The 12,745-nt window shown below is 43.9% G+C and overlaps 1 protein-coding gene across 2 annotated transcripts in view; it reads left to right on the plus strand.

Annotated features, from left to right (window-relative positions):
* The window catches only part of enox1 (ecto-NOX disulfide-thiol exchanger 1), a 370,497-nt gene that overhangs the window by 145,986 nt on the left and 211,766 nt on the right, over positions 1-12,745 (plus strand). For both annotated transcript variants that reach the window (XM_038802705.1, XM_038802704.1), the window contains exons 6-7: positions 1,875-2,087; positions 5,651-5,757. In XM_038802705.1, coding sequence (XP_038658633.1) covers positions 1,875-2,087; positions 5,651-5,757 — 320 coding nt within the window. The remainder of the gene's footprint in view (positions 1-1,874; positions 2,088-5,650; positions 5,758-12,745) is intronic.

The following is a 12,745-nucleotide window of genomic DNA, read 5'->3' on the forward strand; positions in this document are numbered from 1 at the left end:
TAGTCCGGGGTGCGTGAGCTGGCCAAAGGGGGACTATTTCGCGGCCGGGGTCCGCCAGCGGCAGCCGCCATGTAGCACGGCGCGGCCGCTACCGTGCACATGCGCGGCTACGGACATGGTAATTCTCCTGGGCGCATCGGCAGCTAGAGTGGGGTGCTCTACGCTGCCATCCTGCTAGCGCCCAGCAAAACAGGGAATCGGTGGCTGTTTTGCACCATTTTTCCTGGCTTAAAGCACCACCGTTCCCATGCCGGCTAAGACCAGGAATGTTTTGCTGGAATTCTTTCAAACTTGTGTAGTGTGTGCAGTTCTGATCACCTCATTACAGAAAGGATGTAACTGCATTAGAGAGGGTGCAGGGGGGATTTGAGAGGATGTTTGCCAGGACTGGAAAACTGCTGATATGAGGAAAGATTGGATTTTCTCCTTGGAATGGAGGCTGTGGAGAGATTTGATTGTGATGCACAACATTATGAGGGGCCTGGAGATAGTGGACGGGAAGGGCCTATTTACCTTCACAGAGAGGTCAGTAACTTGGGGGCACTGATTTAAAGTGATTGGTGGAAAGATTAGAGGGGATATGAGGAAAAATAAATTCACCCAGAGGGTTGTGGGAGTCTGGAACTCACTGCCTGAAATGGTTGTTAAGGTAGCAACCCTCAACTCCTTTAAAGATGCACAACTGAAATGCTTGACCTGCAGGACTACAGATCAGATACTGAGAAGTATTATTAGACTGGGTGGCTCGTATTTTCTGGTCGGCACAGACAAGATGGGTCAAGTGGCCTCCATCTGTGCCATATGATTCTAAGAATCTAACTCTTGAGATTAGCTCCTGTGTTCCCCACAAGATGCGGGAATGTGGAATAAACACCCTGCGAAAAGTTAAAGTAATTGTTGCTGTTTGAATGAACATCTGGGTGAAAATCTGTTCATGTACCAAATTAACAGCTATGAGGATGAACACAGCGAGAGATAATTGAATGTTCCCTGGAACATGCTGGGCTACTGAACCAAGGGGACCTCGGGAAAGCATTGCCAAGGGAAATAACTGCTGAGAATGAATCACTCTGTTTATCATTTTGGACAATTAATCTGGAGGCCTGTTCCTTTCAGGGACTTAGGGAGACCATGAAAACCTTTTCTTTTTAATTATAAAGTGGATAAAGTGTGTGGGCCAGAGTCCACAATAGAATGAATTTGCTGGTTGGATGGCATTTACTAGTTGCATGCTCCTCCGATATGTTTGTATTTGCTAATGTATGTAGTGATGTTCCATTCACAAGCTTATGTGGAGTGAATTTCACTGACTATTGATCCAAGTGATGTGTGGGAACCACAGCAAGGCCCAATGGTGGATTGCCGGAGAATTCACTGGTGTTCAAAGCTAAGGTTATCTCACACAAGTCACACTATTTAAACAATGGGAGCTTGTATTTTAAAATAAATCAGCATGCTTGCTCTTGAGTAATTATGGCACAGAAGGAGACCATTCAACCCATCAACTCCATATCTGCTCTGTAGGGCAATCCAGGCAGCCCCAACCCCTGGCCTAAGCCCATAACCCTACAAGGTAAGTTCCCTAAAGTGCCCATCCCATTTCCTGTCGGCATCAACAATTTTCTGTTTCCACTGCTCGAGAGAGAGGAGAGCCCTTCACAGCGAATTCCCTAAAGTCTCTACCCTCCCGGAGCAAGTGCCGGAAAATGGGATTAGAATAGATAGGTGCTTGATGGCCGGCGCTGACATGATGGGCCGAAGGGCCTCTTTCTGTGCTGTGAAGCTCTATGACTCAGTAACCACTTTGCCGAGCTGAAGTAAGATTGGGCAGGTTCTTGTTTGCAGTGCAGTAAAGCGTCTCTGTTCCCTTGCAGACGAGAACAAGTTCTCAGAAGCCATCTCGGTGCTGCTGGCTTGGTTTGAGCGTGGAGAGGTGACCCGGCGCTCAGCGAACAATTTCTATTCCATGATCCAGTCGGCCAATAGCCACAGCCGGAGACTGATGAGTGAAAAGGCAGCACACGAGGAGGAAATGGAGAATGCCAAGGAGCGATTCAAAAATGCTTTAGCACAGATCCTGACTGGATGTAAGTGATATTTGCATATTGGCCTTCTCGATTCTGTTAAAGTCTCAGGGTAAGTACTCGTGCTGCAAGTTCTAGAACATGGGCCCATCTGACAGGACTAGATTTTCAGGTAGGAAATCTTTCACTTCATCTCCTGAGTCAGAAGGGATTTTGTACGAATTATGAGCCCTGACTATAATTCACACAGCTGCAGCTACCATTTCACTGATCCCCAAGTGCAGCCTTTCACATCAGAAGGAATGGGCGCAGCAACAACATATAATAACATGTTTAATTGGATGGTATGTAATAGCTGGATGCTAACTTTCCTGACGGTGAAATGAACCTGCATGACTGGAACAGACACAAGACGGCTGCTTTGCCAACGTGGGCACCAATGGGAAATTCAGGCAGGATATACATCATTCCCAAACCACATTGCTCGCCTGAAGTCCAAACTTGCATCCGCCACCCCAGCCAACAGGAGCAGAGTTTTCCGGCCCTTCCCACTGGCAGGATGGCCCTGAACCTCCCACCCCAGCCCCCACCCGCTGCAGTGGAATCCCCAGCAGCAGAGGGTGTGAGCCCTGCAAAGCCCTGTAGACACCGGCAGGACTGGAAGATCGCGCTGTCGACCAATGGTGGGCCACCTCCGCCAGCAGAAAACATGCCCCTTGGGGGTGGGGGCAAACTATTTCAAAATAAAAGAGCTTTTTTATTTCTTAAATGGGCATTGTCAAAATGCTGGTGAAGATCACAGCAATTGGATAAATAGACTCAAAGAGCAGATGGCCTAAAGGGTTGGCTCTGTATATTTTTGGTGCAGTCCAAATTGCAGCTTCCCCCATCAGGGACAATAACTAATGGACAATAACTGCGATTCAAAATACAACCAATTAAAATGATACATAACAAGTAATTGACTTTGGTTGAATATGATTGAAAAGCTCTTGAAAGGAATTGGATATTAATGACCAGTGTTACTTTGCCATTCCCAATTTGATTCATTAAATCATCTTAGAGCTTTATAGCAAAAAATATTCTTTGATGTATCTGAAGGGAGTTCTGATTACTTCTCTGGGCGGAATTCTCTCTAGTTTTTATTATAATGAATCAAATTCCATTCATTAGGAGCTTCATCTGAATGCAAGTGGTGTTGAGAAAAGAAACTGCATCTCATTAGTGGCTCAACACTCAAGCGGTGAAGAAAATGATCTTGATGAGTATGTCTTTCCAGTCGCAGATAATTTGCAAGATAGTCGCTGGGATGAAAACCGGGGACTGTAAATATAACAGAGAGTCATGAATAAATCCAGTCAGGAATTGGGGAGAAGGTTCCTTAGCCCAAGAGTGGCAAGAATGTGGACCTTGCTAATACGAGGAGTGGCTGAGATGAATAGTGTAGATGCTTTTGCGGGGTTGCGTGATAGACACATGAGGAAGAAGGGGAACAGAAGGATATGTTTCTGGGCGAGATAAAGGGGGGTATAGCAGGAGGTTCATCTGTAACTTAAACACCATGAAGGATGCTCTGGGCCACTGTACCTGCGTCGTAAAATCCTGTGCAATTATGGACAGTTAAAAAATAATAAGCAGTAAAAATAATTCTAATAATTTCAGAATGTCACATGCCTCTTCACATTGTGTGAGTTTTTTTTTAACATTTGCATTGTGCTTGTGAAAGAATTACATTGGGTAAACTGTCAGTGGTATTTTCCGAGCATGGGGTTATGTATGGGTTGTGACTAGCATGTGCTTAAGGGACATTGCATGTTGATGGGCTGCCCGGGATGGGGAGGGGGTGTGGGGCAGGGGGAAATGGGTGAGCTTCCCAGAATGACTGGGCATGATGAATTAATTCAATAATCTGGCAGGTTTGAGGGCCATTTACTGCGTACCCTGTGTTTCCTGGGACATGGTTAATAGCAGTTCGGGGCAGGCGAGTGCATCTCGTAGGATTTCAGGAAAAGTAGGTCCACGTTGCCGAGTACTTTTCTCCGGGATCATATGTCCCACATACCATTTAGCATGTGCTTTGTTAAGCCTTTCACCCCGGCAATGGTTGTCAGGATTGAGGGGGCTGTAGGTTGACAGAGGGAAATGCCCCTTTTTATGACTAACAGTAAGAATTATACCAGCCTGTATCATTGGGAGGAATGTACTGGTCTCTGTATATAGAGCAAACAAAGGAGACCTGGGTTAGGTTAACAGGGATTGTGAGACCAATCACATTCTTTCTGGCCTCCCAGACTGCCACCAAGAAATAGGTGTTTATAGAAAAGTCACTCTCAGGCCAGATTCTTCTTCTGAACTTATCAATTGGGGGTGCAGGGGTGGGAGAAGATGGTGGAATTTGTGACGTTTTAGGAGGGTTGCAGGATGTTCAGTGATAAATCATTGCCCCCCACTTCCCATTTTTGTTCTGCCTGTGGAGGATGGTCTTCATACCTCTCCCATCGCCCCTTTTTCAAATAAGACATTTAGTTAGCTAAACCATTGGGGTCATAAACAGATGGAAAGGATAGTAACTTGATTTTCATGATAAAATATCAGGCTCCATCCATAGACTTTTGATTTCCCCACAAGTCTATCTAAGTACACAAAGGGGTATATTATGTTACACTGGAAATGTGGTGGAGACATTGAGGCATGAGGAGAGTCCATCTGCAGTTGGCATACTGTAAGTACAACAGAGACATTAGTTGACAGGATTAAAGGCACCATGTCATTGATCATTGCTGGTACCGACAGGGTCAGCAACTGTGATTAAGGCCGGAATTCTCCGGCCGTTGGGATTCTCTTTTCCCACTGACAATGCACCCCCGCCCAGGGTTTCCTGGCGGCATGGGGTGGCTTCAATGGGAAATCTCATTGACAAGCGGCAGGAAAAGAGAATCCCGCCCCCAACAAACGGTACTCCGCCGAGAAACATGGCTGGGGAAAGGGAGAATACAGACCATAAGTATATTCCTGGAGGCTTCATTGAATAACTTGCCCCCACTCTCCAAACATTAATCGGACAAAATATCCGTCCTGGTGATGTATTGTCCCACTACACCTTTAGCAAAGCAAAAAGACTCATTACCCAATTGGATGATGCTTGACAGTTGGCGAAACAGCCCTTGTACCTCCCCTTCTCCCTACATTTTCAATACTTTTATTTTTGGCAAAGAGAAATGTTCAAATAAAATGACAAAAATAAAACAATCTATTCTAATGTCGCAATTATATGTTTCTCCAGGGTCGCACACAGTAGCCTCCTGGAGATTGATCTTCAATTCTGAGAGACTCCAGGCCTAGAGACTCTGGAGGGTTGGGAACTCTTGGAACCCGAGATGCAATCCTAATATTTTAATGTTGTAACATTTCGACAGTCACATGAGTAAAACAGTCACAAGGCACAGGGCCTAGAGATGCAATCCTATTGCTAGAAATGGCATTTTCTTGCCCTAAGGATGACATAGTGCCTTTAATAATGTTTAAAAGCGGCACGATGCTAGCTCCTGTGTGTCTCTGCTTTGCTTTCTTCATTCCTGATCCAAACATAAACTGGTTGTTTTGTTTGACTTCCTTGTTCACCAAAGTTGAGCAGATTGTTGCAGTTTTCAAGGCTGCCTCGAAGCAAAAGGTTTGGGACCATTTCTCAAAAGCTCAACGCAAGAACATTGATATATGGCGAAAGCAAGCTGAGGTTGGTAACTTCATCTTCTTCCAATTCTATCAGTTATCACTTGCTTCAAGAGTATGTTCAACTCGTTTTGAGTATTATATATCTTGCTCTCAGACTTCAATTCATTACTTTTTTTTTGTCAATCACTGCTTAAAGCCATGAGCATTTGGAGTCTATATTGATGCTGTAATGTCATGCATTGCTACTGGGCCTCCTGTGACTAAACAAACCAGTGTTTTTAAAGAATCTATCCACAGCAATAAACATGAAACAGCTTAGGTTTATCTACCATTCTTAAGCAGCATTCTAGCCAATAAATTATTTTGACCATGGTGTTTATTTCAAACAAATGCTGAATTATAGGTTGTTAGAGCGGCACGGTGGCGCAGTGGTTAGCACTGCTGCCTCATGGCGCTGAGGACCCAGGTCCGATCCTGGCCCCAGATTACTGTCCGTGTGGAGTTTGCACATTCTCCCCGTGTCTGCGTGGGTCTCACCCTCAAAATCCAAAGATGTGCCGGGTAAGTGAATTGGCCATGCTAAATTGTTTCTTAATTGGAAAAAAATAAAGAATTATAGATCGTTTGTATTGTGCCCAGTAAATAAATACATGTTTAATTAAGCACCCCAGCCATCTGCTGAGAGAAAAGACAGGAAGATTTTACTTTTGTCTTTGTCCCATTTGACCCGATTAGAGATTTGGAAGAAAAATATTTGAAAGTACAGCTAGAGCTCCGCTATAAAATATTTTAATTTTTGTGTAAATCAGATGATAGTAAATAACATATAGGCAAGCATCCATTTGCCACTGTGACTATCAACAACTCCAGAATGTATATGTTGCATAAGGAGCTCTAATTTCCAGGGCAATTTTATTAGCGTAATAGTAATGAAATAGAACAAATGCCATTTAAATTACACTTTCCAAGTGCCCATTATCCCCCCAGTCGAGTCCTTCTTCCTGTCTCTCATTTTTTTCAGTTTAACTTTGTTTATAACAACAGGAATTGATACCTCATTTTTTTCTTTAAGTCCAAATGTTTGACCTGTTTTCAGTGGTTTCAAGAGTATCCTTGGCTCTATCATCTTCTCCAAGGGTTAGCATCCCTAATCACTTTCGATTTTGGACTTAAAAAGTTTATCTGGCCATATCCTGAACCTAATTAAGGCTAATGTTCAATATTTCATAAAGTTAAGCATGAAATAATACTGCTCCGTGATCTTAAATAACCCTGGCTTCATGATAACCCTTCGAGTAACACCAACAAGCAAAGAGATTGACGTCAAAGTTTGAGTTTCCATTTTCGGGGTAATCTACAAAATCGCACTGTCAGTGAAGATTCTCCCTGTTGTGACATCTTATTGTGAATGTGGGTGTTCCGTTCTCACAATGCACAGTTCTCTGGAGCAAATTCCCAAATTCAAGGTAACAGCAGAAGGAAGGGTGGATTAAATTGAAAATGTTCAAATCCAATTCTAACTCATATGAATGGCCCTGGCTACATTTTAACCCCACATTAGATCTGGGCAGAGTCAGTGCCACCTCTGAAGAGGCGCGTCTGTAACTATCATGTTTAAATTAGTCTTGGAGCCTGTTATTTTGCAATGGATTTAAAAGAATCCTGGCCAATAAAATGGGAAGTAGGGCTTGCCACCTCAAGCAGCGGAGTGCTTTCTATAGCACTGCTTGTGGGCTAGGAGCAATACAAGTGCTAGCCCTGATACGGCAAGCAAATCTTCAACTGCAATTGTTCATATTTTTACTCACTCTTAGAATGTGGGCATAGATGACTGGGCCTGCATTTATTGCCCATCCCTAATTGCCCTTGAGGAGGTGGAGGTGAGCTGCTTTCTTGAACTGCTGCAGTCAATATGGTATAGGTACACCTACAGTGCTGTTAAGAAGAAAGTTTCAGGATTTGACCCAGTGACACTGAAAGGATAGCAATATAGTTCCAAGTCAGGAATGTGTGTGGCTTGAAGGGGATCTTGCAAGTGGTGCTGTTCCCATGCATCTGCTCCTGATGTCTTTCTAGGTAGTGGAGATTTGAGGTTTTTAAGGTACTGTCAATGGAGCCTTGGTGAGATGCTGCAGTGCATCTTACATATGGTACACACTGCTCCAGTGATAGAGGGACTGATGTTTATGATGGTAGATGTCCTACCGATCAAGCATCTTGGATGGTGTCCAGCTTCTTGAGTGTTGTTGGAGCTGCACTCGTCCAGGCAAGTGGAGAGTATTCCATCACAATCCTGACTTGTGACTTGTAGATGGTGGGCAGGCTTTGGAGGGGTCTGGAGGTGAGTTATTCATCGCAGGATTCCCAGCCTCTGACTTGCTCTTGAAGACACAGTATTTATGTGACTAGCACAGTTTTCGTTCTGGTTAATGGTGTTATAATTTGATGCTCACTCACTGAATAAAGGAGGTAATTGCAGCCAGTCATCCTTGAATATAGGTTTATTCACAAAACGCAGCAAGCACAGGCAAAACTCCTTTTCCACTTCCTCCCACCTCCCCACTCACCAGCAGAAACCGGTTCTTATATATGCTTAAGAATAATGCCCTAACTGTTCCCCAATTAGTATCAGCTGCTCTCACTTACAAATAGAACATGCACTTCATTGTGACAGGATTTCAGCTTTTCCCAGGACTTTGACTGTGGGGGATTTAGCAATGGTAATGCATTGGATGTCAAAGAGAGGTGGTTAATTTCTCTCTTATTCAGGAGGAGCTTTGACTGGCACTTGCGTGATATGAATGTTACTTGCCACTTATCTGCCCAAGATTGAATGTTGTCCAGGTCTTGCTACACCCAGACAAGGACTGCTCAGTATCTGAGAATCTGAGAAGCAAACGGTGCTGAACATTGTGCGGTCATCAGTGAACATCCCCACTTCTCCTTCTGATGGAGAGAAGGTCATTGCTGAAACACCTGAAGATGGTTGGGCCAAGGACACTACCCTGAGGAACTACTGCAGCAAGGTCCTGGGCTGAGATAATTGACTTCCAACAATCACAACCATCTTCCTTGGTGCTACATGTGACTTAGTGGAGGTTTTTTGCCTTGAATCCCATTGACTCCAGTTTTGCTCGTGCTTCTTGATGTTTATTCAGTCAAATGCTGCCTCAATATCAAGGGCAGTCACCTCACCTCTGGAATTCAGTTCTTAAATCCAAGAGTGGGCAAAGGCTGGTAAATGGTCCTGCCTAAACCCAAACTGGATATTTGTGAGCAGGTTACTGCTCAGTGAGTTTTTGATGGCGCTGTCAACGATACCTTCCTTCGCTTTGCTGATAATTGAGTGTAGACTGATGAGGCGGTAATTGGCCAGGCTGGATTTGTCCTGCTGTTTTATGGATGCGACATACCTGGGTAATTTTGCACATTGCTGGGTAATGTTGTAGCTGTACTGGAACAGCTTGGCTAGGGGTGTGGCTGTTCTGGAGCACAAGTTGGTTCTGTAGCTGGGATGTCGTCAGGGCTCGTAGCCTTTGCAGTATCCAGTGCCTTGAGCCATTTCTCAGACATTGGAGTGAATCAAGTTGGCTGAAGACTGGCATCTATGATGCTGGGGACCTCTGGACCTCTGGACCCCTCAAACCTTATTTGAGGTTATGTCTGTTGCTGCATCTTACTCCTCATTGAATCAGGATTGGTCCCTGGATTCATGGTAATGGTAGAATGAGGTTACAGATTATGTTTGAATGTAATTCTGCCACTGATAACCCACAGTGCCTCATGGATGCCTAGTTTTGAGCTGCTAGATCAGTTCTGAAACTATCCCATTTTGCACGGTGGTACTACCACACAACACACTGGAGGGTATCCTCAATGTGAAGACGAGACTTTGTCCTGGCAAGGACTGTGTGGTGGCTACTCTTACCAATATTGTCATGGACAAATGCACCTGCGACAGGTACATTGGTAAGGACAAGAAATCCTTGCGATTCCTAATCCAGTAGCATTACCTCTATGCTACCCTCCCCTGGTCTCTGTCACTCAGTCAAAGAACTTCCCTGGGATGGGAAGATATTCAGCTCTCTGAAGACCAATCTCAATTTAGTTGAATGGGCCTTTATCCATTCTTATTTTAGTCTCTGAGCTGGGATGTTAAATAGCTTTTGAACAAATATAGCTTTCTACCACTTATCAAGTGTGCTGATTGCCCTTCTTAAAATAAATTGTGCAGAAGAGTTGGTCCTGAAGCTGAGAATTAATGTATTATCTTGCACTGTGCTGTTATTTTTAATTGAAATGCGTGCAATTTGAAACTAATTTTGGACTCGCAGTGTGGACGCTGGCTACGTGGTAGACTATCTGAGTCAGAAGCTCACTCCAAGTCCCACTCCAAAGACCATAAGATATAGGAGCAGAGGTAGGCCATTCAGCCCATCGAATTTTATCTGCCATTCAATGAGATCCTGACTGATCCGATATAATGCTCAGATCCACTTTTCCGCCTTATCTCCTTAACCCGTGATTCCTTTACTTGAGTAGCAATTCTAGGCACAATGCAGTGTGGCGTTGAGAGAGTCAGCACTCTTGAAAGTGTCATGTATTGAATGAAATGTTAAGCAGAGATCCTTGCTTCCCTGCCAGTAAGAGATCCCGCGGCACTATTTCAAGGAGTAAGGGAGCTCTCCCTATACACTCTGACCATCACTTAGTTCTCAACTATCATCATTAAAAAACAAATCATCTGATCGTTTTCACATAGTTGCTTGCAGGCTGCTACATTGCAAGCAATGACCTTTTACAATTAGCAAGCTAATGGCGGTTTCCTTTGAGACTTTATGTGCAGATCGGCCTCTCCACTTTTTTCATTAACCTGTCTTTCTCATCAATTGCATAAACTAGAACCTGAAGCCAATGTATCTGCTTGGATGTTAGAATTGGTTTATTTGATCCACGGTGAAGGGCGCGATTCAGCAGATGTCAAACGAAGTCCGTTGTTGGGTACATTTAGCAGGGTATTTCTTGGAGGCTGCAGTGGAGACAAGACCCAGGTCGCGCCGGGCAGAGTAAGGCGGATGACTTGCGATCAGTCCAGTATCTGGTGCAGAGCCTGATTTTGGGCTCTTTCGGCCATTGCGCCCGGCTCCATGCCAGGCGCATCGGGGTCGATGATTCACGCCCAGAGTCTGGCTCTCTCAAGTAGTGAGCTGAAGATTCAGCCCAAGGAAATTATCTCAACTTTCAGAGCAGTCAAACTCAGCCGATAAAATACGCTTGAAAATATCACTGCAAGTTGCTTTAATGCAGAGCAAGCAGTAATTTGATGAATTAGAACATTATGCTTCAGAAGAGCTGTTACGTCTTGTTAGGTAACTTCAAATGATAGCAAAGTGCATCAATAGTACCCTTTCTTCGTTGCTTGTTACGTGTTTGATTTTAGTAAGCTACTTCCTTGGTTAATACTTACCCCGCCAACTGTCCGTTATATCTTTATAGAAGCACAATTAACAAATAGGTCTGACTGAATCATGAGGAGATGTATTGATTGAACCACAGCTGAATCTGCTTTCCATTGCGTTTGAGTCTTCATCTCCAGGGGCCTTCAGTGACAACTCTCTGGACCAAGTGTGCACCTGGGATTTGGCATGCCCTGAGGTTGGAAGCGATTGGCCCTCAAATAAAACGGATGCTTGCAGAGGCGCGGAGATTGATAGAGGCAACTTTAAACAAGCAGTGACCTGACGTCCAGCTGCCACTTTGGCTCTCGTGCCTTTTCACAGACTCAGCTGAAAACCTGAGGGCAAGGATAATTCCTTCCACACAGCCGTCTGCCATCTTAAGAGTAAAAGAGATATAAAATTAGTATCAGTATAAAATTAACACTTCAAACAAGTACTCATTATTGCATACTAAGAGATATTAGGGGAAGATAGTGTTAAAATTGTACACCAGTATCAGGTACACTTACAATTTTACTATAACTAACAGGCAAGAGATTGTCCTCCATTCTGTTTATTATAAGTTTCTGCCTGAGTAAAGCTCTCTATTTGCTCTACCTCTGGATAACCTACCATTCCCACTTTATTTTGCAGTATTTGTCTGTAATCAAAGTTTTTTTTCTCATTAAACTGTTCTTGGCTGCTTCACTATCCCATTCTTTCTTTGATATCTTTTATAATTGATAGTACGCACATAGGTAAGGAGGTGTTTCTACTCGAGATTTGGGGGAGAATCGAATTAGGTTTTTTCACTCCGAAGTGTCTTCTCCTGCCGCAGGCAGTCCCTGGATAGATGATGTGTCTCCAGTGTAGCTTATCGGTTCTCTATCTGTTCGTCTCCTTGGGCGTGGGTCAAGGGAGAAGATCAAGTTGTTCACCCGTTTTGCCGGTAAACCAGACATTCAATGATCAATTTCCTGAGCTAGGCTCTTGCAGTCCATAGCATTTTTCTGTTGCTGCACACTTTCTGCACACTCATCATTATCAAACAACTTGCCAAACCCAACCTTTCTTTCTGCTGTGGAGAAGGAAATGGGGCGGGTGTAAACAGGGATGCTCAGTCACTGCTACCTATTTGCAACCATCACCCAAACCAAATGTCACCCTCATTTTCAACAGGATCATTTCTTTCAATGGATTTCTCTTACTACCCAATCACAAGCAAAAGATACCACCAGAAATAACACCACTGAAAGAAATAAGCCGGGTCCGATTTGGGGATACAAAATCTGAAATACTTCTTCCACCCAAATAAAGGATTGCATAAGTCAGCAGCATATTCTAGAGGTTCATTATTGTCTGAGAAAACAAACACCTCCTTACATTTAACATCGATCTGTCCTTGCTCAAGTTAACATTATACGTAATACGCATCTATTTAATTGGAAGCAGCGAGCAACTTGGATCAGTCTATCCTCTTTAACATCTTACAAACATTCATCAGATCACCCAACAGAACAGATACTCTCAGTACTAGATCACCAGTAATATCACACACCCAACAACACACAGCCCCTCCACCACTCGCCTGTAATATCACACATCCAACAA

The sequence above is a fragment of the Scyliorhinus canicula genome, chromosome 7 (assembly GCF_902713615.1).
Source record: "Scyliorhinus canicula chromosome 7, sScyCan1.1, whole genome shotgun sequence".
NCBI classification, from domain to species: Eukaryota; Metazoa; Chordata; class Chondrichthyes; order Carcharhiniformes; family Scyliorhinidae; genus Scyliorhinus; species Scyliorhinus canicula.